General features: G+C 49.6%; 1 protein-coding gene across 5 annotated transcripts in view; it reads right to left on the reverse strand.

Moving 5' to 3' along the window:
* Positions 1 to 13,447: 13,447 nt before the first annotated feature.
* AUTS2 (activator of transcription and developmental regulator AUTS2) overlaps positions 13,448 to 26,462 on the reverse strand; it is a 1,115,781-nt gene continuing 1,102,766 nt past the window's right edge. For all 5 annotated transcript variants that reach the window (XM_082358516.1, XM_082358515.1, XM_082358514.1 and 2 more), the window contains 5 exons: positions 25,096 to 25,237; positions 21,353 to 21,430; positions 20,316 to 20,399; positions 18,952 to 19,174; positions 13,448 to 16,619 (listed from right to left, as the gene is read on the reverse strand). In XM_082358516.1, the coding sequence (XP_082214642.1) occupies positions 15,362 to 16,619; positions 18,952 to 19,174; positions 20,316 to 20,399; positions 21,353 to 21,430; positions 25,096 to 25,237 (1,785 nt within the window). In that variant the 3' untranslated portion in view covers positions 13,448 to 15,361. The remainder of the gene's footprint in view (positions 16,620 to 18,951; positions 19,175 to 20,315; positions 20,400 to 21,352; positions 21,431 to 25,095; positions 25,238 to 26,462) is intronic.

Consider the following 26,462-nt stretch of genomic DNA (forward strand, 5'->3'; position numbering starts at 1 on the left):
TTCTCTAGTTGCGGCAAGCGGGGCCACTCTTCATTGCGGTGCACGGGCCTCTCACTATCGCGGCCTCTCTTGTTGCGGAGCACAGGCTCCAGACGCGCAGGCTCAGTAGTTGTGGCTCACGGGCCCAGCTGCTCCGCGGCATGTGGGATCTTCCCAGACCAGGGATCGAAGCCGTGTCCCCTGCATTGGCAGGCAGATTCTCAACCACTGTGCCACCAGGGAAGCCCATGATTACTGTTTTTGATATCATATTTTACATCTATTATTTTGTGTGTACCCCTTAACTGTTTGTTGCAGATATAAATGATTTTACTACTTTTGTCTTTAACTTTCCTACTAACTTTGTACATGGATGATTTACTACATTTACTGTATATTTGCCTTTACCAATGAGCTTTTCCCTTCTGTAGTTTTTATGTTTCTGGTTGTGAACTTTTCTTTTTCACTTAAAGATATCCCTTTAATGTTCCTTGTAAAGCTGTTTGGTGGTGCTGAACTCTTTTAGCTTTTTTTTTTTTTTTTAATAAATTTATTTATTTTATGATTTTATTTTATTTATTTATTGTTTCTGGCTGCGTTGGGTCTTCGTTGCTGTGCACGGGTTATTCTCTGGTTGTGGCGAGTGGGGGCTACTCATTGCAGTGGCTTCTCTTGTTGCGGAGCACGGGCCCCAGGCACGCGGGCTTCAGTGGTTGTGGCAGGTGGACTCAGTAGTTGTGGCTCGCGGGCTCTAGAGCGCGGGCTCAGCAGTTGTGGCGCATGAGCTTAGTTGCCCCGCGGCATGTGGGATCTTCCCGGACCAGGGATCGAACCCGTGTCCCCTGCACTGACAGGCGGTTTCTCAACCACTGCACCACGAGGGAAGCCCATCTTTTAGCTTTTTTTTGTCAGAAAACTTTTGATCTCTCCATCAAATTTGAATTTAAAGCCTTGTTGTGTATTCTTGGTTGTAGGTTTTTCCCTTTCATCACTTTAGATATATTGTACCACCCCCTTCTGGCCTGCAGAGTTTCTGCTAAAAAGTCAGCTGATAGCCTTATGGGAGTTCCTGTTATGTTCCTGTTATGTAACCTGTTGCCCAACAGGGCCCAATCTAGGCTGCTAGTGAGTGGGCCAGGTCTGCTGGGTGTGGGTCTGTTGTCTTATAGCTGATGTTTGCTCACTAGTGGGTGAGGCTGGTCCTGAAGTTAGAGCAGGCTCCCTGGAGGGCAGGGTCAAGGCCCAGAGGATTCTGGGGCTAGTACCTGCCCACTGATGGGTGGAACTGGGTTCCAGGGTCTGTGGCTAGAGTGCCCTGGGGGTCCTGGTTCTATCGCCTGCACATTGGTTTGTGGGGCTGGGTCCTGGGCTCTCTGGTGGGCAGAGCCATATCCAGGGGTGACTGTGGGCTCAGGGGACCTTAAGACAGCCTGTCTGCTGGTGGGTGGGGCTGTGTCCACGCTCAGTTAGTTGCTTGGCCTGAGATGTCCCAGCACTGGCGCCTACAGGCTGTGGGCCCCAGGTAGGGCTGCCAGCACCAGTGTCCACGTGGTAAAGTGAGCTCCCAAAACTGGCTGCCATCAGTGTCTGTGCTCCCAGCGTGAGCTGCAGTTGCTTCCTGCCTCTCCAGGAACCTCTCCAGGATCAGAGGGTAGGTCTGACTCAGGCTCCTTTCAAATCACTGCTTCTCTCCTGGGTCCTGGAGTGTGTGAGATTTTGTGTGCGCCCTTTAAGAGTGAAGTGTCTATTTTCCCCAGCCCTCTGGGTCTCCCAAAAGTAAGCCTCACTGGCCTTCACAGCCTAATGCTCTGTGGGTTCATCTTCCCAGTGCAGGACCCCCTGGACTGAGGAACCCAACATGTGGCTCGGACCCCTCACTCTTCTGGGAAAACCTCTGCAATCATAGTTATTCTCCCATTTGTGCGCCACCCACGAGGGTTATGGGACTTGACTGTATCATGACTCTGCCCCTCCTACCTATCTTGTTGTGAGTCCTTCTTTATATCTTTAGTTGTAGAAGATCGTTTCTGGCAGGTTCTGGTCTTTTTCACATGTGGTCATTCTGCAGATAGTTGTGATTTTGGTGCACCCGTGAAAGGAGGTGAACTCAGGATCTTTCTACTCCACCATCTTGGCTGATCTCCCAACCCATAGGTTATTTAAACGTGTAGTCGTAAGTTCCAGATGCTTGGGATTTTTCTAGTTAAACTTTAAAAATATGACTAACTTAGGGCTTCTCTGGTGGCACAGTGGTTAAGAATCCGCCTACCAATGCAGGGGGCATGGGTTTGATTCCCTGGTCCGGGAAGATCCCATATGTCGCAGAGCAACTAAGGCCGTGTGCCACAACTACTGAGCCTGTGCTCTAGAGCCCACAAACCACAACTAGTGAAACCCGCATGCCTACAGCCCATGCTCCACAACAAGAGAAGCCACTGCAATGAGAAGCCCACACACTGCAGCAAAGAGTAGCCCCCGCTCGCTGCAACTAGAGAAAAGCCCACGCGCAGCAATGAAGACCCAACACAGCCAAAAATAATAAATAAATAAATTAATTAAAATAAAAATATGACTTAGATGCATTGATATCATAGAACATACTCTGTAAGTTTTCAGTACTTTGGAATGTGTTGGCATTTGCTTGATGGCCCAAACTAGAAACAGCCTAGATTTCCTTCAGCAGGTGAATGGCTAACTAAACTGTGGTACTTACATATTAGGTGGCTGAGGCTACTTAGGCTGCCATTACAAAATACCACAGACGGGGCAACAAACAACAGAAACATTTTCTCACAGTTCTGGTGGCTGGAAAGTCCAGTATCAAGGTTCCAACAGGGGTTGGTTTCTGCCTCACCGAATCCTCATATGGAAGAAGCAGAGATTTTTTTGGTGTCCTTCCTTTTTTATCAAGACAATGCCAACAGCTTCTATCAGATCAGGGCCCTACACTTCTGACCTCATTTAAGGTTAATCCCCTCCTTAAGGCCCTGTCTCCCATACGGTCACATGGGCAGGTAGGGCTTCAGTATCTGAATTTTAGGGGGACATGACTCTGTGGAATACTACTCAGCAATAAAAAAGGAATGAACTATGAACTACTGTTACACAAGACAACTCGGATATGTCTCCAGGGAATGGTGCTAAGCGAAAAAAAGCCAGTCCTAGAGAGCTATGTCTTATATGATTCTATTTATATAACATTTTAAAAATGACAAAATTTTAGAAATGGAGGACAGAGTAGTGATTGCCAGGGATTAGTATTGGAGGTGGGGCCACATGAGGGACCCTGTGTTGTATTGGAACTGTCCATAATCTTGACTTTGCTGGTGGATACATGAGTCTCTACTGGTGATAACACTGTAAAGAACTTAAAACACCTACATACATAAATGAGTGTAACTAAATGGGGAAATGTAAATAAGACTGGTGGATTGCACCCAGTGTCAGTCTCCTGATTGTGGTATTGTACTGTAGTTTTGCAGAATGTTACCACAGAGGGAGACTGGGCAGAGTATATATGGATCTCTCTAAATTCCTTCTCTTTTTTTTTTTTTAAGATGTTTATTTTACTTACTTATTTTTGGCTGTGTTGGGTCTTTATTGCTGCGCGTGGGCTTTCTCTAGTTGCGGTGAGCAGGGGCTACTCTTCGTTGTGGTGCGCAGGCGTCTCGTTGTGGTGGCTTCTCTCGTTGTGGAGCACGGGCTCTAGGCGCATGGGCTTCAGTAGTTGTGGCATGTGGGCTCAGTAGTTGTGGCTCCCGGGCTCTAGAGCGCAGGCTCAGTAGTTGTGGCGCATGGGCTTAGTTGCTCTGCAGCATGTGGGATCTTCCCAGATCAGGGCTCGAACCCGTGTCCCCTGCATTGGCAGGCGGATTCCCAACCACTGCGCCACCAGGGAAGTCCCTCTTTCTTTCTTTTTTAATAATTTTATACTTGTTTATTTGGCTGCTTTGGGTCTTAGTTGCAGCACATGGGATCTTCATTGTGACATGTGGGATCTTTTCGTTGCAGTGCATGAGCTCTTCATTGAGGTGCATGGGCTTCTCTAGCTGCGTCACACAGGCTCCAGAGTGCATGGGCTCAGTAGTTGCAGCACATGGGCTCTCTAGTTGTGGCATGTGGGCTCTATAGCGTGTGAGCTCAGTAGTTGCAGCATGTGGGCTTAGTTGCCCTGCAGTATGTGGAATCTTAGTTCCCCAACCAGGGATCAAACCCACGTCCCTTGCATTGGAAGGCGGATTCTTAACCACTGGACCACCAGGGAAGTCCCTCTAAATTCTTTTTTTCTTTTTTTTTTGGTTGCGCTGGGTCTTGGTTGCGGCAGTTGGGCTCCTTCGTTGCGGCTCACCCACTCCTTAGTTGTGGCACGTGAACTCTTAGTTGTGGCATGCGTGTGGGATCTAGTTCCCTGACCAGGGATTGAACCTGGGCCCCCTGCATTGGGAGTGCAGAGTCTTAACCACTGCACCACCAGGGAAGTCCCAAGTCCCTCTAAATTCTTTCTTAAAACTACATCTAAACTACTATGATCTGAGTAAACATTTCAAATTAAATAATGTACAATGTTTAGTTTGCAAATTGTGTAGGGATCATGTTTGACAGAATTCTGCTGTTTTCATTCATACTTTCCCAGCTTTTAAATTAAGCAAATATTCAAATATTTTCCTCCCCTGCTCTCCCAGTGTTTTTCTGTTTCATGAGGTCTACTTTTGCACTTTTTATTTGTACCACAATGTTGACTTGAACTCATTCTTAGTGGTCTAAAGCAGGGATTAGCACACTCTGGCCCTCAGGCCATATGTGGCCTGCCATCTGGTTTTGTAAAATTTTGCTGTAACTCAGACAGTCCATTTGTTTACATATAGTCCATGGCGGCTTTCACGCTACAATAGCTGAGTTGAGTAGTTGTAACAAAGACCCGATGGCCCATAAAGCCTAAAATATTTACTATCTGGCCCTTTACAGAAAAACATGCTGACCCCTGGTCCAAAAGATTAAAATATAAAAGGCAATTTTATTCAAAATGTACACAATTTGAATGTTTCCATCAAGAAAGTAAAGAAAATATTTAAACATTAAATTTTATTTTGCATGTTTTCAATTACTTTTAAATATTCAAAATTCTCTTGAAATTGAGAGTCAAAATATAAATTATAATGAATGAATATCAAAATTTTATCTAAAATTATTGAAATGATGCTGTTTGAGTCAATAATGTTATTTTGAAATGTTAGATATTTTATAAAAAAAATACTCTGATTAGCAATTCCAGTGTTTGTTGTCAGTGTAAAGAATTGGGATTATGATTCATCCCTGTTACATCTGGTCTTACGTATATAGAAATTTAAGAGTGATGATAACGGTTTATTATTGCAAAGGGCTCCTCTCCTGCCACATGCAAAACGCTGTGAATACCTCACTAATCCATGAGCACATCGAGGACCACGAATAAGAATAGTGAGAAAAGTGAGAAATGGGAAACTGACACTGGGAAGCAGTACCGCCTTATGCGAGAATCTATCGCACCGCCGGTAACTGAGAGGAAGGCTTTGAAGGGTTCATGAAATAGCTTTTTTCTTTTCTCCAAGTGTCCCCACTACTCAAGTCCTCCCCACCCTCTGAGGTGGGATCTGTCGCCCATGCTCATAAGCTCCACACCTTATGACACTGGAAGCAGCACGTCTTGTCTTGAGGACGCAGGGAGGCGATGTGGAGAAGTGGGTCCCTGGGGCCCGGATGGTGTGAGTCATAAGAGAGGATGTTGAGGGGCCTGGCTGCCCTCTGTGTGTGTGTGTGTATGTGTGTGTGTGTGTGTGTGTACAGGTAAAAGGCCCCTCTTGCCGAGTCTAGTGATGGCACAGACAGGGTCAGACTCCAGCAGAGAGACCCTGACCTTGGCCATGGGGCTTTTAAATTGCCCCTGGGCGGGCCCTGGCTCCTTCCACGGAATCAGCACGGGCCAGGCTGTAATGGCCGTGGGGCGCAGCAGCCCGCCAGCTGTGGCTCCAGCCCTTCTCTGCGAGCTGAGAGTTGATGACTGGGGAAGATGGGGGCTGGGGTCCATGCCTGGCTGGTTCCAGGACGGCCGCTTTCAGCGCCGGGGCCATAGCTGGTTTCCATGGAGCTTCACAGGAGGCTGAATCCTTTTCTGGAACATCAGCCTGAAGAGAATCCGTCCTGGACACCTTAACCCTGACCTACCAGGCATGACAGCCGCCGGGGAGAGGAGGGAAAACATGACTTCCAGGGAGTGTTAGGGGCCCGTTTGAAGTTACCGAGCCGGCAGCACAATTCTGTGATTCTGTGTCCGCGCATTTGGCCACGGTGGCCCGGGCTGGGGGGGCCAGTGCCGTATCTAAGCAAGGCTGGCGTTTAGCCAGTGTGGGGTGTGGCTCCACGAAGCAGTAGCGAGCAGGGACGCTGGGGTGTAGGCGGCGGCGATGATGGCCGTTCACCGACGGGGGAGGGGGAGGTGAGAAACGGGGACGGTGTTAAGGGGGGAGGGGCAGTGTGCAGAGGCTGCAGCCAAGGACTGCGGGGGGCGGTTCCAGCGGAAGCCAACAGCAAGACGTGGAGTCAGGGGTACAGCATCTGAAATGAGACCGGGGAGAAGCTGAGTTGGTGCTGGCGCCGGAGCCCGGGTGTGACCATGGGCGTGAGAATCACAGTCGCAGCGTTGTTGGTGAGGCTGGCAGCGAGCAGGGGGACATCTTCATGGCCTGAGTGAGGGGTGGTGGGCAGGCGATTGCACCCAGGAGGGGGATCTGAGAACAGCGAGGCCGTAACGAGGAGGATGCTGGAGAGAAAACGCTCCCCGTTTTAGAGCGCGGCGAGGGAGAGGGTCCCGGGGGGAGCAGGACGGTGAAGGGAGAATCCTAAGAAGCGAGATGGAGAAGGGGGGTTGTGCTAACAACTGGCCAGAAGGCCAGGGGGGAAGGGAGTGGAGTGGACCCGAGGGGATATTGAGGGCCAGAAGGATGAGACCGCCACGGAGGCAGGTGGAATTAGCGCTGAGGTCCGAGGCAGAGGGTGGTCATGCGGCCGAGTGGGAGACTTGGGGGTGCAGAGTTGGGGGCTGCCTTCTGCCCCCTGCAGGTGTAGGCGAGGGGCTGGGAGACGGGACAAACACGTGGGCGCCCCCTGGCGATGGAAGCCTGCAGAAGGGGCCCCGTAGATGCCCCGCACGTCGGGAAGGCACGGTGGGAACCTCCCCTGCCCTCTGGAGAGTGAATGGAGGCTGCAGGGTGTAGATGCTGCGCCGTCTCGAGTTCCAGGATGTGTAAGTGGGGCTGGAGCTGGAGAGGAATGCTCAAAAAAGGCGAGGGGCATTCGGGTCTGGCCATGGAGTCCCTGGGAGTCTCCTTTATTAGCAGAATCTACCCTCATGGGCAAGACCCTTGGTACCAGATCCCCAAAGGCCTTTCTGAATTTGGCTTTTGGGGCTCCTTCCTGTAACAACTCCTTTCTGGCCATCTGTCAAGCATCACTTGCACTTTCCTGTTTTTATCTTGGCATTTCTTTTTCTCAAACATTAGCAAATGAAATCCTACCCAGACTCATCAACCTAGTCTGTTGGAACCAATAGGGAGATCAGAAATTCGCTGGTAAAGTCCAGTCTCTGGCTTTCTTCCCATTTTTGAGGTGAGGAAACTGAGGACCCTGGAGAGGCAGGGACTGACCCAGCTCCAATCCATTGCATCCCTGTTGGCGCCTCTGCCCTCAGGCACCATGCAGAAGGGACTCAGAGGCGCCACCACCTGGCCCTTAGCAGGACTGCAGGGGAGGCAAACAGGGACACATCTCCCACCAGCTCAGGACTGTCAGGGGTAGAGGACTCCCAGAGCTGAAGGGAGTTTGGGGAAACCCAGGAGCAAAGGAGAACTGGGCTGCAGCCACACCCGGCTGAAACAGAGGGCTGCATTCCATTAGCTCAGCAACGTCCCTGAAAATGCCTTCCTGACCACCAGCCTCTCTCAGAGGCTCTCACGCCACCCTCTTCACTTTTCACAGCTTTTATCCCTGTCTGTGATTGTCGCCCCTGGATGTAAGCCCACCGGGGGTGGGGGGGACGAGCCTTGTCCTTTTGGCTCCTGTAGTAACCCCAGCACCTAGCACAAGCCTGGCCAACAGGATGCCCTCCACGTTCGTCACATAGATGAATGTCCATTGACTCCACACCCACTAACGGATCCAGGAAATTTCACTGCTGTGAGGGGTGTGTGAACCACAGCAGTTGACATCTTAGTTGCATTATTACAGACCCACTGGGGTGAAGATCCGTCTGAATGGATGAAAATTCCAAATTACAGAGGAATGCTGGTTTATTACTTCCAAGGACTGTCCATTTATTGCCCAGAACTTTAGTTCTACTTTAATAATTAGATGCGAGAATACTTTGTTTTCAAGAACACGATTGAACGCTTGTACGCATCCACGGTCACAAACGGCCCATCCATGTCTGCCCACCGTGTAAGGAAACTCTGGTTTGTCTATATAAAATTTCTGTACACTAAGATCATCCTGGACCAAATACGACATCTTGTGGGCTGCTTTGGACCACACAAGCCACTAAATTAAAAAAAAAACCTTAGATGTACAGACTTGGATTAATCATAATCCTTGATTCATAGCATATTCTCATCAATGAGCCATTCACGATACTCTTGTTTCTTTCTCCCTTTCCTTTCCTTTATCCTTTCCTTTCCTTTCCTTTCCTTTCCTTTCCTTTCCTTTCCTTTCCTTTCCTTTCCTTTCCTTTCCTTTCCTTTCCTTGCACCAGTTCATAGCCTCTGGAATATATACCTGGTGTCAACTACAAGTGAGGGTTAAGTGGGTAAACAGTGTCCTTGCCATTGCTGTTTATGGGATGGACTAACTCAGCCAGCCTTTTCTCGGTGGTAACATGGGGCCGAGGCTATGGTGCAGGCTCTGGAGGGGGACCACCTGGGTGTGTATCTCGGTTATGCGCTTGAACACAGGAATGTTACCTCATCTCTCTGGGCTTCATTGTTCTCACTGTCCAATCGGGGTTACACCTTGTAAGGCTGTTGAAAACATTAAGGGAGACAGTCCATGTGGGAAGCACAACAGTGCATGCAAAAAGCACTCAGTTAACACTGGCTACTGTCATTACTGCTAAGGAGGGGCTGACCTCTTTGCCATTTCATACTGTTAGTGATGCATGAGTTCAAGATGAGAACTCGTGAGAATCAGGATAGACCTGGAAGCAGAAAATGTCTTTCTGGCTCCAACAAGGTTACAGTCTCTTTATGATCCAGCAGGATCGTGGATCAGGCTGAAAAGTCAAAGAGAACAGAGCTTCTCCTCCAGAATCATTTTCTGTCGCCCAGTGATTCTTTTTGCGGCTTTTGGCCAGAACTTCACCTTGACCTTTTTATACAGTCTGAGGCAGTAGTTCTCAAACTTGATTGTGCGTGAGAATCACCTGAAGGGCTTGTGAAAACACAGATCCCTGGGCCCCACTCTGTTGCGGATTCATGAGGTTAGAGGTGGAGGTCTGAGAATCTGTATTTCTAACAAGTTCCCTGGTGCTGATGCTGGTCTGGGGACCACACTTTGAGAGCCACTAGTCTAAGCAGTGAACTATGATGGGGAACAAGGGGCAGTCAGGGGAGGCTTCCTGGAGGTGAAGGCCTTTGAAGTGAGCCTCAGTTTGCCAGACGGAGAAGAGACAGCAAAGGGAACAGAAACACAGAGGTGTGAGTGGCCAGTGTGTGCTGGGAAAGGCCTGCGGAGATGACGCTGACAGGTTCCCAGGCACTAGAGAGGAAGGACTTCGCAGGCTGGACGAGAATCCAGGCTCCACTCTGGTGTCCTCTTTAAGTAAGGGATGGTTTGGAACCTGGGAGAGATGTGAGCAGAACTGTCAGCATGGAGAGGGGTTTAGGGAGAGTCAGGCAAGAGGAGAGGGTAGCAGTTGCAGGACAAGAGCAGAAGACAGCCTTGACCCTCCGCCCAGGTGACTCTCACCCTCCTTTAGAGTCTGGAGGATTTCTTCCGTGATACCAGTTTCAAGCTAGGGGTTGAGGCCCACGATTCCAAAGGCATGAGATGAACTAGTGGATGCGACCAGCATTTAAAAGAATGAATAAAAAGAGGACAGAATAAAAAACCGAGTTCACTGCACACAACAGGGGTAGTGCTTCATCAAACCTGTGTCAGGCGTGTGCGCATGCCCTGCATAATCACGAAGGATGTGGGTTACAGTCAAGAAGGTTTGCGAGCCAAGGTTCTGTGCAGTCTTGCAGTGCAGGGAACCAGCCCAGGAGTGGCCTCACCCACCTAGTGCAGGCCTTGTTTGGGGCGCACGTCCTGGGGGGCTGACCATCCTGCAGTAGAGAAGATGGGTGCCGTGGAACCCAGAAGGGGAAGGGCTGAGTGGAGGGAGGGGGAGGGGAGCTCGGAGAGCAAGCGCAACCCTAGGAGGGTCCAAAGAGGGGGAAGAAGCAGGAAACAGGCCCTCAGGGGAGGCTGCATGGAGATGGCTTTGAGTCTGACCTCAGTCAGTGGCTCAGCTTCTGACAGCAGGGCCTTTGGGAAGAGATCCTGTAGATGGACGCCAAGAAACAAGGGGAACTGGTGTGAAAAAGTAAACAAGGCTTTAAAAAGTAACCTGAGTCCCAAGAGAGATACAGAGTCCAGATGGAGCTTGAAGAAGCCTTAAACATCAGCCAACACATTCAAGTGACAGCTGAGGAAACTGAGGCCCGTTTGCTTGGGACCTGCTGAGGACACGGGCCTTGAAGGCTTCTGGTCCATTGCTCTTCCGGGCCATGTTGAGTCTCCAAACACCGGCTCAGAGGCTAAACTCCAGGTCGCCTGCATCAGGGGGTCAGTAAACATTTTGTGCCAGTACCCCAGATGCTCCCCCCAGACCCTGCCCTAGTTTCTCCTTCCCCCCACCAGGTGAGAAACACACAGGCCTGTGCGTTAGAAACCCTGGAACCACGTCTGCAAATCTTTGGCAAAGAATCCTCATGACAGGCTTCCCTGGTGGCGCAGTGGTTAAGAATCCGCCTGCCAATGCAGGGGACACGGGTTCAAGCCCTGGTCCGGGAAGATCCCTCATCCTGTGGAGCAACTAAGCCCATGCGCCACAACTACTGAGCCTGCGCTCTAGAGCCCCCGACCCACAACTACTGAGCCTGCGTGCTGCAACTACTGAGCCTGCATGCCGCAACTACTGAAGCCCACGCACCTAGAGCCCCTGCTCCGCAACAAGAGAAGCCACCGCAATGAGAAGCCCACGCACTGCAACGAAGAGTAGCCCCCTCTCGCTGCAACTAGAGAAAGCCCACGCACAGCAACGAAGACCCAACACAGCCAAAAATAAATAAATTAATTTATTAAAAAAAAAAAATCCTTGTGACACTGGCACTGAGTTGGTAAAAAGGAAAAGTTACTTTGTCTTTTGTGTGGGCCGTTCTCTATACAACTTCCATGGGCTCTGGGACTGTGCACACGAAACTCTATCCATGCTGATGGGCTTACAACCTGCCCAGTTTTAGGTCTTGTTATATTCAGATGTTCTCATCTTACACATTAAGAAACAGTTCCAGAGAAGCTCTGTGTTTTTCTCAAGGTCACTGAGAACGGAAGGCACGGGGGTGGGCGCAGGCCCCCTGCCTGCTGGTCTAAGCTCCCCAGCGGAGGCTTCGGGCAGTTCTGGTGTGAGATACTACACACTAGCTTTGTACTTCTGATCGTGCTCAAGGAGACCAGCAATTTCATCGTGTGGAAATGTCTTTGATGATATTATTTTCTACCTGATAAATAACCCTATTCTCTTGAAAGGAAACTTCCCACGTCTAAGAAATTGTTCAGAAACTCATAGGGGAAAAAAAAAAAAGATGGCAAAGTTTTAAAAGTAATATGTGAAAAAGCCCATGTCACTTTGTCATCTTTCCTTCAACTGATTTAATAGCACCGAGGCCAAGTTTGCTCCTCAGGACGGATACGCACACACACCTTGGGCACCCACAGCTGCACGGCTAAAGGCAGCGTCTTTTTCTGCTATGTAGGTATGTACATGGACAATCATATCTTATTTCCTCTCATCCACTTTGATTGAGGCAGAAAAAAGGATCAACAGTCAAGGCTGTTGTGAATATCCATCCGAAATGGTAATTATTGCATCATTATATTCGCTCTTTTACTTGTCATGTACCATTAGAAGGCAACAAGATCATTGTCAGTCAAAGATTGTGGAGATAATTAGAGCATCTATAGGTTAGCAGGAAATCAAATTGGTGCTGGTACCCATCAATGCCGGGGAGCAGAACGTAATTAGAGGGAAAATATGCAAAGGTTGAGAGGAATAAAGCCCCGGGGATTAAATACCGTGACTGATTTGACAGTAACTTCCGGTCCCACATCACATTGCAGATGGCGGCCTGGAAATAGGTGTGCAGGAGAAAGAAAGCTGGGCAGTCTGCCAGAAAGAGCAAGGCGAGGCCCGCTGATGGTGAGTGTTGGGAAGGTCCCGAGAATTGCCTGATTTGGAAAAACACAGTGTTTATCACGTTTTCCAACCTACTAGTTTTTCTTCAAGTTATTTTCTCTAGTCTGGGAGCTGGGTGTCAGCATAAAAGCAGGGCTGAGTGAAGTGGGCCTTTATTTAAGCCCAGCATCAGATTTCCAAGCCCGTGAGCCCAGTACCCCCAGCCGGGAGGCTTCCAGAGCCCCCGGTCCCAACCGCCCCCGCAGAGCCGCAGGCACAGACACCAAGCCCCTGGTTTCTGTTCGCTTCCATTCCATCTTCTCCGACAGCAGCCACCCGCATCCTGCTAAGCTGGACTGCTTTTGTTTTGTCCAGTTAGGATTCAAACACCCGTCCAAACAACAATGGCGTCGTGTTGACACCAGAAAATCTAACAATTTTTACATCTTGAAAAAACAAAACAAATTTTAGAGGACGAGGGAGAGGTCAGCAAGCTGATGACGGTTATGCCATGTGATTCAGTGAGACACAGGAAAAAGACAGGAACAATATACCTGGAAAGTCTGAAGTCACATACAACAGACCGAGTCCACAGGTTGTAATGGCAAGAACAGGCAAGCACCGGCTGTTGGCAGAGGCCCTCGATCAGATCTGTCATCAACACAGACAGAGCACATGCTGAGTTTTGAAGGAGGTCTGAGACACCAAGGATGCTGGCTACATCGGCCCGCACATGTATCACCTACGAAATCTAAAAAAGTACCTTCCCAGGACTTACAGGACTTTGCTTAGAACATACCAAAAAAAAAAAAAAATCCTGATTGGGTGGAGGGCAAACGTTTACAGAAACTAATTGGCAGTGTCTACGTGGGTCAGGGAGGGCAGTCAGCCTTCCGTCCTCACTCAAGGGTTCAAGGTGTTTCTCTTCCAGAGCCCTGTCTGTCTTGCAAGTATGGCTTCTTCCCTGTGGTAAGGATGGCCGTCCCACACAAACAAGCAGCTGGAAGCTTAGTTCACATTTTTTAATAACATGGCACAGTTTACATAACACAAGAAGGCTCCGCCGATGAGAACATGCTGGAGACTCAGTCGCTTCACGTTTCTTTTCACATAGGATCTAGAAAGGACTTTATTACATACAAGGAGGAACAGCAAAAAGGTCTGTATAGAACGATCTCTTTACAATACTGAAAGCTACCACTACGGTTCCAGTGTACATATTCCTTGGATTTTTTTTTTCCTTTTTAGTTGTTGTCTTAAAAAAAAAAAAAAAAAACACTGCACAACATCTGGAATTCACAAAATCTGAAGCTCACAACTAAACCTTCAGTTGACTACTAAAATAGATCTCTCTGCTTATTAGAAACAATGGTCTGTAGTTAACTTTTTTTTTGCAAAAACAGGATAACAACGTCAGATAGCACTTTAATATACTAGAAGACCAAATGGAACTAATTTTATTTCATACATATATTTTACAGTCCAGTAGACAAGATATATTGTATTTCTTTGCTAGTAAAGTCATATTCTCTCCAAATATGTAGACAAGAGGCTGAATGTATTATAAAAGTATCATGAAGAGACAGATTGATGCAAACTCAAAAACACACGCACACACAAGACCGTCTCTCCGCCACCTTTCACCCTCTGGAATGCTCCCCGGCCCCACAAGGTTGACCTGTTTCAGCTACTCCCGGACTTGATGACCGACGGGAACACGGCGAGCCACGCTAGGAAATATGCACCTTAACTTCATCAGTTATTGAATACAGTGAAAACATATCCATCATCTGAGAAAACTCGAAGCTTTCTTTCAGGATCTGTTTGGCTGTAACTGAATCTCATTACAGAACGAGGAGGTGTGTACAGATAGGAAACAGGACACACTAAAAAAACGCATGGTTCCCACATGAGGGGTGTGTGAAATCACGTAACTGATGGTGACGAGATGCTGGCGGCCTGTTTGTGTCCCCTGATTTTGGCATCTGACAACTCCCATCCTCCCTGGCACTGGTGGTTCACGGCCTCGGTTACCTTTCTGGGGCTGCACTCCCCACTTCCCCCAAAGGCCCACAAGCAGCAACTTCAGACACAAAGTTTCAGCCTGGGGTCCAATTTGCAAAATCGGGTGTTTCTCCATTTGAAATAACAAGCAAGGAAAACAGAGTCATATCACGTAAGCGCTTGTTCAGGGAAAATATGACCTTAAGTATGTTGTAAATGGACTTGAAAAGGCTCCTTTGAGTTAGGCGGGCTTTTGTGGAAAGCCCTAACAAACATTCATTGCATAGTTGAAGGGTTTAGCTGTCTAGAACAATACATGGGAACACAGCCGAAGCTGACTGTGCTCACTGATATTAAGTCTGCAAATAGCACGTTTTAAGAAGTATTAATGTATTATGTTACTTAATCTTTATCTATTTACACCTGTACAAAGTAAAGCTTTCATCTTACCCTTTGCATATATGAACCATTAGCTCATGAAGCAATCTTTTTGTTTTTTTACATAACTATGTACACAGCCTTCCCTTCTCATCTGAAAGACCTCTGCACGACGCATTGTGTGGACTCTTGTCTCCGCCCCCCCCGCCCCCCCCCCATCATCACCACGTTGGTGGGTGTTGTCATCTTCACTGTTTTGGTTCGAATCAAAAAGTTTTATACGAGAAACCAAAAGAGTGGGGAGACATGAGAACATACGAATCGGCTAAAAGATCTGAAAAATTTCAACATAGAATATACAAAAACATTTCAAAATCTGCACTGAGTCTATACATTTTTTACAAGGGGAAGTGCTGGGGGCTCCCCCCGCCCCGTCTGCGTCGGTCGAGACGCAGGACTTCTCTCCGCGCGCTCTCTCGAGTCTGGCGCCTGCGGCCGCGGGCTCGCTTCCTCCTCTTCGCGTCCCGTCCTGTCCTCTCCTTACCGGGCTTCGATGTCCTTCAGCGTGTGGGAGGGCGGCCGCTCCCTGATCTCCGCGGACAGAGGGGTAGTCCTCCGGGGGGACACGGGGCGGCCCCCCAGCGTGGAGATGAGCGGGGGCGGCGCGCTGAGCGCCGCCGTCGGGGGCGTCTTGTTGAGCAGCCCGTTCTGGTGGCCCGCGGTGGGGCTGATGCGCGGGTAGTGCATGCTGGGCAGGCCGGGCGCGATGAGGCCGGGGTGGGGCAGGTGTCCGTCCAGGGAGGCGGGGTGCACGGGGTGGAGCCGCGGGTGCTCGAAGTCCTCGCGCAGCATGTGCAGGCGCTCCCGCTCGTCCAGGTGCGCCCCGCGCTCGTGCTCCCGCCGCGCGTCCACCGACAGCGGGTGGTGGTGGTGGTGGTGGTGGTGGTAGTCGTGGGGCTCCCGGTCCCTGAAGGAGCGGTCGGCTTCGTACAGCCGGGGGGCCGAGAGGCGGTGCAGGGGGTCGCTCCTCAGCAGGAAGTCCCTGCCCAGCGGGTCTCTCCGGTGAATGTCAAGTTCCCGGTAGGGATCCCTCAGCGGGTCCCGGATGGGGTCCCAGTGGAAAGGAGGATACGGGAAGCGCTCTCCGCCCGGGATGGGGCTGATGCCCATGAAAGGCGTCATCATGCGAGTCCTGTCCAGGCTGCTGATGCTGTTCATGGGGTGGATGCCCGTCACCCCCACGGTCATGGGCATGGAGGCCAAGGGCCCCGGGTGCACGCTGGCCGAGGAGCTGGGCGGCGGCGGCGGCGGCTCCGAGGACCGGTGGGTCTGCGGGGCCTCGGCGGGCAGGTCGTGGTCTTCCTTGCGCTCCTCCTTCACCTTGACCTCGGCGCTCTTCTTGGGGTTCTCGTAGGCCGGCTCGCCCTTGCGCGGCTCGGCCTCGCGGCTGGCGGCGCTGCCCGGCCTGGCGCTGTCGCTGGCGGGCACCCGCGCGTAGGGCGACGGCACCCGGGCCAGCTGCTTGGCTTCCTCGCCCGCGCCGCGGCCCTCGTGGCCATGGCCGTGGCCGTCCTTCTCGGGCAGGGGGCCCTCCTTCGCCTTGTGCTCGTCGGCGCCCAGGTCCTTGCGGGACTCCGAGTGCTCTCTCTCCCTGTCTTTGGATTTGTCTTTCTCACGAGCCTCGGTGCTCAAATGACCCCTGATCTGTTCGGTGGAGCTGCGGCCGTGCCCCAGGGTGCTCCCCGGGAGGACGGGTGCTGGTGAAGGGTGGCTGGAGTGTCTCTTCTCGACGCTTTCCCTGAGGAGGAGACACCAGGAGGCAAATGAGACGGGCTGCCGGCCGGCCAGGGGCCGCCAATGAGATGGCGGGAAGGGGCCGCGCTGGGCTCTGGCCCCCATGGTCCCCCGGGCAGCCGCACGTGCCCTTCGTGGGCAGGGTGACCAGCCACCCTGACCTGACTGGCCTAGAGGAAGCTCGAGGGGGAGAAGTGCTAGGGATGACAGGGGTGGGAGCGTCTGAGGGGGGCGGTGTAAGAGGCACGGGCCTGAAATCCAGGCCAGGGAGGAAGAGCTTTCAGAAAACTGAACCAACCAGCGTGGTCAGTGCGTCAGTGACGGGACCACACAGCCCATCTGCCTAGAGTCTCAGGATCTTTTAGTGTCAAGAATCAAGTTTTAAGAGCCCCAAACCTTCCTTCCAACGTTGCAATTCAGAGCCAGTGGGAGGAGAGTAATGGGGAGATTATGGGAACACCCGAGGTCAGGACGAAGGGCTGGTTTCAGAGAAAAGGGGGCAGATACAGGGCAGCCTCCAAGAGGCAGCACCGAGGGGGTTAAAAGGAAAACCACAGTTTCTGGATTTTGGGGGTGCAAAAAGCACCTCTGCATTAGGAAGAAGAAGAAAGCCATAATCTGTTGAGAAGATAGAGGAAAGCCAGAAGGAAAAGTGGGTCCAGAGACACAAAACCTCAAGGGACAGGTTGGGAACAAGTTCCATCTGTGAATGGAAATGTGGAAGGAGAGAGAATCTGAGAGGCCTGTCTTGGGTGGGGACTTAAGAGTACGGGGCACAAAATGCAAAGCAACAGAGGACAATACGGTAAAATGTGAAGAGGCCGGACCAGGAATCCGGTGTGTGTTTGCTAGAGACCACCCAAGACAGACCTGGCAAAGGTGAGGAGGGAAGCAGGAAGCCTCGGTGGCTCAGAAGGCAAGGGGGCCCCCGGGGAGGAATTAAAGAGGTTTCCCGTACCAGTTTTGTTTCTAGCCAACGTGCAAAGGCTAAGAAGAAGAGCGTCTTTAAAAGGTAAGAATAAAGATGAGTGTATTTTATTAAGTTTCCTGACTTTTCATCTAAAAGGCCATTTTGACTGCATCAAGAAGAGCGGGGAAAGGTTTGCTGCCATATCCTGCCTTCTCTTCACTGAAAGACCGTCCAGAGAGCTCCTGGTCTAGGGGCTGGCCGCTCCAGACACACCTCACTCTGGCAGTTTACAGCTCAGAGCTGCATGTCATAAACGGTCCTCCCATTGGCTAAGAGATTTTTACCATGCTGTCCTGTAGGAAAAATTTGTCTTTTTCTTTTATAAGAAAGAAATCAGTTGGCATGAGGCCTATGGTGGTCTACTTAATCTGCTTCATTTAAAGCCTGCAAACTTGAATTCTTTTAAATCCCTAGGAAACACGTACATATGTACACACACATACACACACACACACACACACACAATATACACAGTAAAGAAAAACTAAAGATTTGGATTGTATTTGAGATTTAAATACCAAAAGGAAAGTGTTATTAGGTATTTTCTGTCAAGCGTATCTTGTGTATTCCTTGCTAGTTCATTTAAAATGAAAATAGCCTAAAGAAAGGGGGAAAAAGGGGGTATGCTTTGTCAAGAATGCTCATGACATTCTTCAGAAAAAATAACTATAAGACATTTTCCTCTTTAAGGCTAATTCTTTTTTTAGGCATGGGTTACCACGTATGGAGATAAAAATGGTTAGTAAAATTAATTATCCACTGGCCAAACAAAACCCAAACCCAAACTGCTTGGTGAGGTTTCTCTAAATCTGGGTTAGCAAAATTTTATCAGTTAACTGTGAGCCCAGGATTTGAGTTTGAACAAAATTTGAGAAAAATACGATGAGACAATGGAAACATGACTTTCTAAAAGAAAACAAAAAAGGGAGAGAAAGAGAGCAAAAAACCTATGGATGAGTCAATGGACTGCACGAACTTGAAAGCAAAGATGGTGTTGGTTCATGCTGTGTGTGTCTTCTGGTCCAGGCTCCATCTCGCTACCTTTTTGAGAGAGATTTATGTCTGGAGAGACTAATGCTCACGGGGACCTTGAGTGTGGAGTTGCTCTTGAGTCAGGATTCGCCTGCTCTGTACTGGATACAGAACTGTGATGCTGGCCTGTGGTCACGATGCACTGAAGGGCCGAGGTGGGTAGGGGTGGGTGGGGGGCTGCGCTCGGACGTGGGGGGCCGGGGACACCACCCCGGCTGCGTGAGGGGCCGAGGCTACAGCTGAAGCACGAGGCTGGGCCGGTGAGGATGGGTGGCCAGTACTTGGCCCAGAGCGGGCTCCCCCATTGGGACTCGAGAGCGGGTTCTTTGCGTACCTTTCTTTGTCATCTTTACTAACGGATGAGTCTCGTTTATCTACATCTCTATCTCTGTCATGAGCTGCAGCGGACGCGCTACGCTCCAGCTCCCCTGGCTTCAGCCAGGGCGGAGGGGTCGGGAACGACGGAGGCGTTCGGTGCAGCCGGTTCCAGGGCTCGTGAGGATTGCTAAAGTTCTGCACACTGGGGCCATCCTTGTGGCCGAACACTGAGTTGGGTGCTGAAATGGTGAAGTGGAGAACAAAAAGGTTTCAGAGAAATTATATAATCTGCTGTAATGAAGGTACTTACCAAAAAACTTTTAACAGCATTCAGAGTTAAAATGAATACATATTATTGGGAGCTGGAAAAGGAAAGGAGATTAACAGATTCATTAGAGGAACTTGTCCTACACTGGAGAGGTAAGTAAGCTCACAGCTTTTTTTCTTTTTTTTAACCAAAGGCAAAGGGACAGGAGGGGCTGATTAAAAAGGAAAGGGACCCAACAGGCATGGGGATCACCTAATCACGCCTATCTGGCACACGCAGACGTCCCGAGCACGCAGAGGAGTGTATTTGGATGGTGTGACGTAGGTCAATAGCTCAGTCCAGAGCAGAATTCATGGTTATCCTCTGCCCACCACGACCCTGCTAATATGACTGCTGCCCCGTCCACAACCTTAGCGACCAAAACTAGCGTCAGCAGAGACCAGACAGGGTCCTGATCCAAATAGACACATGTGGTCTCCATGCTGTATGGAACTGTGATGGCTGCTTCGAGCTGCACTCTAAGTCTCCTGTAGCCGGAGGGCATGACGTATGGATGGCACGAAAGAAAACAAGCTGATGTTCAGTGGCTAAAGCATGTTTAGAACAGGAGCAGGAGTTGCAACTCCTTTCCTACTTTAGACAGACTTCTTAGTAGTGGAAAACTACATAGTCTTCCTGGATTATGCAGCACCAAGTGTTGCCCTCTCTTGACTGTCCTGAGCCTGGATCGCTTTCCTGTTCTTCAGTGTGTTTTCTCACTCCCGCTAAAGCAAGATGAAATTTAAAAGTTGTCTTCACGTCTAATGGGAGCTGTGGCTAAAATGTGGGATAGTAGAGATGGAATATGGATGAAATTGTGAACTTCAGCAAACTCTTTGGAGTTCAATTGACTATACTACCTTTCCTGACCCTCAGGAACATATATCAACCGCGGGCTAGCCTTAAAAATGTTGGTTTAGACCTAACTCCATTGATTAGGCCTGCTTTTGCAGTGATATAACCTAAATTTGTTTCCCAAGAGCGTGGTTCCCTTTTATCTAGAAAGGTCTTGAGCCACAGACAGATCAGAATAAATAATTTAAGGCAGATTTTAAAAAGTTAGAGGTACTCACTAACTGAAGGATTTCCAAGTCCCCCGAAGGCATTGCCACCAACTGCTGCCAGGCCAGTGAAGGTAGATGGCCGATTAAAAGGCTCTGCAGACAAGATTGGGAAGAAAGACATGGTTGCAGGACTCCACTGAGTGAGGAAGACAAGAGCTTTCTGGGAGCTGGGAAGGCAGTGGGGGATCCTTGCCCCGTTTATACTCAGACCTGACCTGTCCCACTTCTCCCACCAGATTATGCAAAGGGTTTTCATCCTTTTGCATTTGGGCATTGGGTTAGCAAAATATTTATGAAAGTTATTTCCCAGAACTGTGCATTTTGCCATTTCTCTTTTGCTGGGTGGGGAACACTGCTCAAGCCGCAGTACGTTCAGATGCCTTCCTGCCTGTCTCCCCTCTTCCCAGAATGTGCCGTGTAGGCTCTCATGGACCAGAAGTAAGATGGCAGCTTAAAATCAATCTCTCCATGAAATTCTGAGGGCACACGTATCCTGTACCCTGTTGTTGGGCATACCACTGCCTGCATCTGCTTGTACACGTGCAGAAAACATCAAATAAATAAAGGCCACAAATAATGCACCTTTACTAGGAAGAGATATATTAATAGGGTTGTGAAATGTGAAGTGATTAAAAAGTAATGGATGCTGTCTCTTCGTGACATCATCGTGTCCTTCTTTCCACCTCCACGGGTGCCTTTGTGTGGGCAAGGGCTCACCATCTTCTCCAAGGGGCAGGGACAGACTGCTGTAAATGTGGATGCCCTGGGGTTCCATGGCATGGCTTTCACCCACCGCACCCTCAGCAAGTCCACACACAACCACTACTGCGCACAGATCTACTACTTGAAGAACACGGTATAAGAGGTGCTGAAATCCTGGAGACGGACGGCGGGGATTCAGAGTTCTACGAGATCACCACCACCTGAAGTAGTGAGTGACTTATCTGGGACTATGGCCCACTTAGCAGGAAGTGTAGCAGGAACGCAGTGAACAAAGGTTTTTCTGAGATACACATGTCGTTGCCCGTCGCTGATGGGCAACTCACCGAGGTGAGCAGCAGGGTTAAGGAAGTTGCTGTGATGAGGAGGTGGCCCAAAAGGGGTCCCGGTTGGGTGTGCAGCACCTGTTAAGTCAAATATAATGGAGTTAGATTTCAGAGGAAGCCAACTTCTACAATGCCATTGGCTCCCGGTCACCAAAGGACCCCAGGAGAGAACGCGTTAAGGTAAGAACATAGTTGACGTCCGTCCAGGTAACACCCGGGGAAAGAGAAACGTGCTTATCAGGAGGCAGAAAATAAATCACCCCCTTTCCTCTTTCCTGGCTGGGCTGGCCACCACCAAAAAGAGGTATTACTTTTTTTTTTTTTAACATCTTTATTGGAGTATAACTGCTTTACAATGTTGTGTTAGTTTCTGCTGTGTAACGAAGTGAATCAGCTATACATATACATATATCCCCATATGCCCTCCCTCTTGCGTCTCCCTCCCACCCTCCCTATCCCACCCCTCTAGGTGGTCACAAAGCACCGAGTTGATCTCCCTGTGATCTCCCTGTGCTATGCGGCTGCTTCCCACTAGCTATCTATTTTACATTTGGTAGTGTATATATGTCCATGCCACTCTCTCACTTCGTCCCAGCTTACCCTTCCCACTCCCCGTGTTCTCAAGTCCATTCTCTACATCTGCGTCTTTATTCCTGTCCTGCCCCTAGGGTCTTCAGAACCATTTTTTTAGATTCCACATATATGTGTTAGCATACAGTATTTGTTTTTCTCTTTCTGACTTACTTCATTCTGTATGACAGACTCTAGGTCCATCCACCTCACTACAAATAACTCAATTTCGTTTCTTTTTATGGCTGAGTAATATTCCATTGTATATATGTGCCACATCTTCTTTATCCGTTCATCTGTCGATGGACATTTAGGTTGCTTCCATGTCCTGGCTATTGTAAATAGAGCTGCAATGAACATTGTGGTACATGACTCTTTTTGAATTATGGTTTTCTCAGGGCTGACACACAGTACTGGAAATATGGAGAAACAATGCCAGTGGGGCAGGGAGTTCTGTCACCAAGTAAGCTTGGAGAAATGCCGGGTAAAAAATGTGAAGCAAGGTTCTTTTACTGAAGGCCTAGGAGCTGTGACTATGTTCTTTCAGTCTCTAAAAGGGCAACATCTGGCCATGGGCTACTTTCTTCAGAGACATCTCTGGGGGCAAGACTTTCACTTTGAGAAACACTGTCTAATCCGGGTGCAGGAGCGGCCGTCACGAAGCTGTGTCTCTGGGCTGCACCGCTTGGGCCTTTGCGGAATCTCTCTTCCTAAGGATGTGTTAGCCGTCACGGACCCGCATTGAAGGAGATTATAAAGCCCAACCCTACGAAACTCACTGTGAGTTACATCAGGTTGTGGGAAATGAAGTCCTCCATATCTTCAGTGCCAGGAAAAGCTAGTTTATTCACTTGCTTCTGGACACTGATAATCTTAAATCACCTCTATTAGTCTTTACCTTGCCCGCCAGGGAACTCCAGTCTATCTTAGTGCTTGTCTTTCCTTAGGTTTTCCCTTTATCCACATTTCTTCCTCTACTTTGTTTGGCCTTGAACAGTATGTATTTCCTTAGGATGCCTCAAATCCTTTTCTTGAAGGAAGAGAGAGACAGAGAGTGTGCACATGTCAATTAGGGAAGGACACTATTTCCAAAAACTTAGGGCATCCACCTGGCTTGCTGACGTGCAGCTGACAGCTGAGAAGGCAGGTTCTCCGGGAGACCGGCTTGGCTCTAGACAGGAGATGGGCCAAGGTTGTCTAAAGACACCCCCTTCGTTTATTTCAGGCGCTAGTGCCCAACAGCAAGATGGAAGTGGCTGAATTTAACAAGTATGCATAAATTATACTTACCAGTTAAAAGTTTCACCATTTTGGGAAAAATCTGATATTGCTTACACTAGAAAAGACTACCTTCCAGAATAGAAGTATAAACAGGGACTGAATGGATTTACCAATAACTAACTATTCCAAGAATCCCTTGCATTTTGACTGAGTTCGTAGAAACGAATACAAATTCCTTCAGGAACGTAAATTAAGTGGAGGAGGGTTGTCCCTTCAACACCCTATTATTAATTTATGTTTTGGGTTTTTTATTCCCCAGCCTGGAAGGGCGCTGTGGGCCTGGGATGTGGAGGAAGCCACACAGCATCTCAGCATCGGAAGGCACCTGAGGAGTTACCTGTTCAGCCCTAGATGCTGACTTATTCTCCACCCAGAAAGTGCAAAAATGACACCACCTCCACAGGGCAAATACAGCCCGGCACATTAGGTGTGAACAGTGTTGCCAGCTAAATAAAAATCTGGCTGCACACTGTCTGTGTAGTACAAGCTAATGAACGCTTCGATGAGGATCGGGGCTTCGCTCAGCCCAGGGCCCCCCAGGGGTGCCTCACAGTTCAAGAATTATCGAAGCAAAAGAAGCCACTTCTTCATCTGCTTGGCTCAGATGGAAGCCAGGGAGAAATCTATTTCTCTCCAAAAATTGCTCTTCATGTAGCCCTGTCTCAGAGCCTAGGTGCCATGGTAACGAAGACTTCAAACATATCCCTAGATGGAAGTGACAGAGAGAAACCTGAGACCTTAGCAAATGCCATCTACCCTCAAGACGGTGCCCTTACTCGGGTGACAAGGCCCATTAGAATGGTGGTTGCTTGCCGTGTGGGTAGTCCTGTCTTCCCGAATGGACGAGCCTTAGGTCCACCAAAAACGAGTCTTGAATAAAAGCCTGGGAAGGTGGCAGGCAGGATGGATGTGAAACTTGCTCGCTAAGGACTAGAAACAGGGACCCCGCTGAACATTTATGTCCAGAAGAATAAATTCTACGCCGCACAGTGGGCAGGAAGTCATAGAGGCTGTCACTAGAATGAGCTCGGCGTTGTCCTTTATGAGCTTCACCCAGTGGAGCCCATGTGCCAGGCACAGTGCGCTGAAGCTAAGTTTAGAAAAGACTGAATGTTAAGGAACCTTTGATACCAGGAGCGCTGCTCTCGTCCACCTGATACTCCTGACGGCCACTGCCTTTGCCTGTATGGTCCTGGAGCAGCACTGGGCGGGCTATCTGATGCAGATGATGATCTGATGATCAGGGGCCCACTTCGGCACATGCACAAGGCACTTGGAAGTGTGTCTTCTCAGAGGTTGATGAATAGACCTGTTGGGGGTTTTACACGCTGTCCCCTAAATTTCCTGCATCGTTACAACCAACCAGGCAAGAATGTTAAGTCCTGTAACAGAGAAAACCAGCAACCAACCAACTCACCCTCCCCGTCACAGACCACACCGCCGGCAACTACTTTAATTGTATTTCTTTATCCTCAGACCTACACGCACGGCATGACCGAGCATCATGGTGTGAAACCACCGAGTGCTCTGTGGGCAGGGACGGTGAGAGCAGCCGCGTCCATATACAATTCCCGGCATTGTTTCCTTCCGATTAGCCCTTGCAAGCTCTCAGATCTTTTTCAATAGCGTTTGACATGGTTGTGAGTGATAGTGGTTTAATATAGAAGCAAATAATGAGCCGAAGCAATATGAGCCCCCGAACGGAGAGATGGTCTTTTTCCTCCTTTCGTGGAAGGGGGCGCGTACATGGAGAAGGGCCCATCTCCCGAGATGCGCTGTGATACTGCCTTGCAAACTGACATACGTTGTAGTTTTTAGGCGGCCCAGAGCTCAGATATAACTTACCTAGCCACCCGAGAACTACGTTTCCCAGCTCGCCCCTCTGAACTCACCAGCGGCAGAGAACAAAGTTGAAGGACGTGCCAGGTCGTGGGGGTGGTGGATGGCTCCAAAGAGGCTGGGACCCGGAGGACGGCTCAGGAACTCGGGCTTCAGGCCGAAGTCCAGCTTGTGTGGGTCTGACTGCATCTGTTTCTACAGCAGCAAGGCGGGACGAAAGGATGGCACCCCAAGAGAAACAGCAGGGAAGAAAAACATGAACGAGGAGGAGCCTGAGACAGAGAGTCAACTCTGAACTCGGGCCCTGAGGGCTCGTCAGGTTCTAGTTTACAAACGCTGTGAGAACATAGCAACCCACAAACCATTTCACCCTCAAATGCCAGAAAAGCGGGGCCGGCAGGGCCCGCGGTTCATAGCAGAAACGTCAAGGGGCAGAACTCGGGTTCCGTCTCTGAGGTTACAGGGGTCTGGTGGACAGAACCATGTCCTAGTTACTGAAACCACCACCGTTCCGAAGTCATTTATGATTTGCCGCAAAGGCTCCTTTCAGCAAGTTTTTAAATGATAGTATTTTAAAGCTCATTTTATTAGGGATTCTGCATGAATACTCTGCTGTGTGAATTAATTGTTTAATGACTCTTTGCCATGCTCTAATAGATCACAGTACATTAGTAGCTGAAAGTTATAAAGAAATATTTGCATGCCTACAAGATAATTTTCAAACGATCGTTGTTACATATTTTTAAAGAAACAGAAACGAAGTAGGGATATTGATTTTACTAATGGGGGCTTTTTACTGTGCCTACTACACTCCCAGTTAGCTGAGGAAGAGATCAGGCCAGACCAGTAAACCTTCCAGAACTTCTCTTGCTGCGAATTCCTTGCCATCAACTGCAATCTGTTTATCCACCCTTGCGCTAACCTTTCAGCTCACCTTCCTCTGAGGCTGCAGGGACCGGCTCATCTTCCTCCTGGCCTCACTCTGGAGGCTGGCAGCCTCTCCTACGGCGTGGTTCACAAACTGCCCCACCTTCTCGATTCTCAACAGCCTCCTCGGCATCGGCCTCACACCGCCCCCGATGAGCGCCGGCCCTCGACCTGGGCCTGGGGCCGAGGCTCCGAATCTCCCTCCCTCGCCCCCTCCTCTCAAGCTCTCCGGCCTCCCAGTCCTTCACGGCCCTTCCTCGGTTTCCAACCTCGCCTTTCCCATCTCTTAGGCTCGTCGGATGTTCTCTGTCCGTTCGGCCCCACTCCACCCCCCCCTCAAACTCCCTCATGTTCTGCCATGCGTAAATCCCTGTCCGGTCACACAGTGACATCAACAAGGAGACATCTGATCTAACTTGTGCGAGAGTCAGAGACAAGAGGGGTTCGCCATCCCCTAGCGCTGAACCCTACACCATCCTGCAATCCCACTCAC

This window comes from Balaenoptera borealis, assembly GCF_965194805.1.
Source record: "Balaenoptera borealis genome assembly, chromosome: 16".
Taxonomy (NCBI): domain Eukaryota; kingdom Metazoa; phylum Chordata; class Mammalia; order Artiodactyla; family Balaenopteridae; genus Balaenoptera; species Balaenoptera borealis.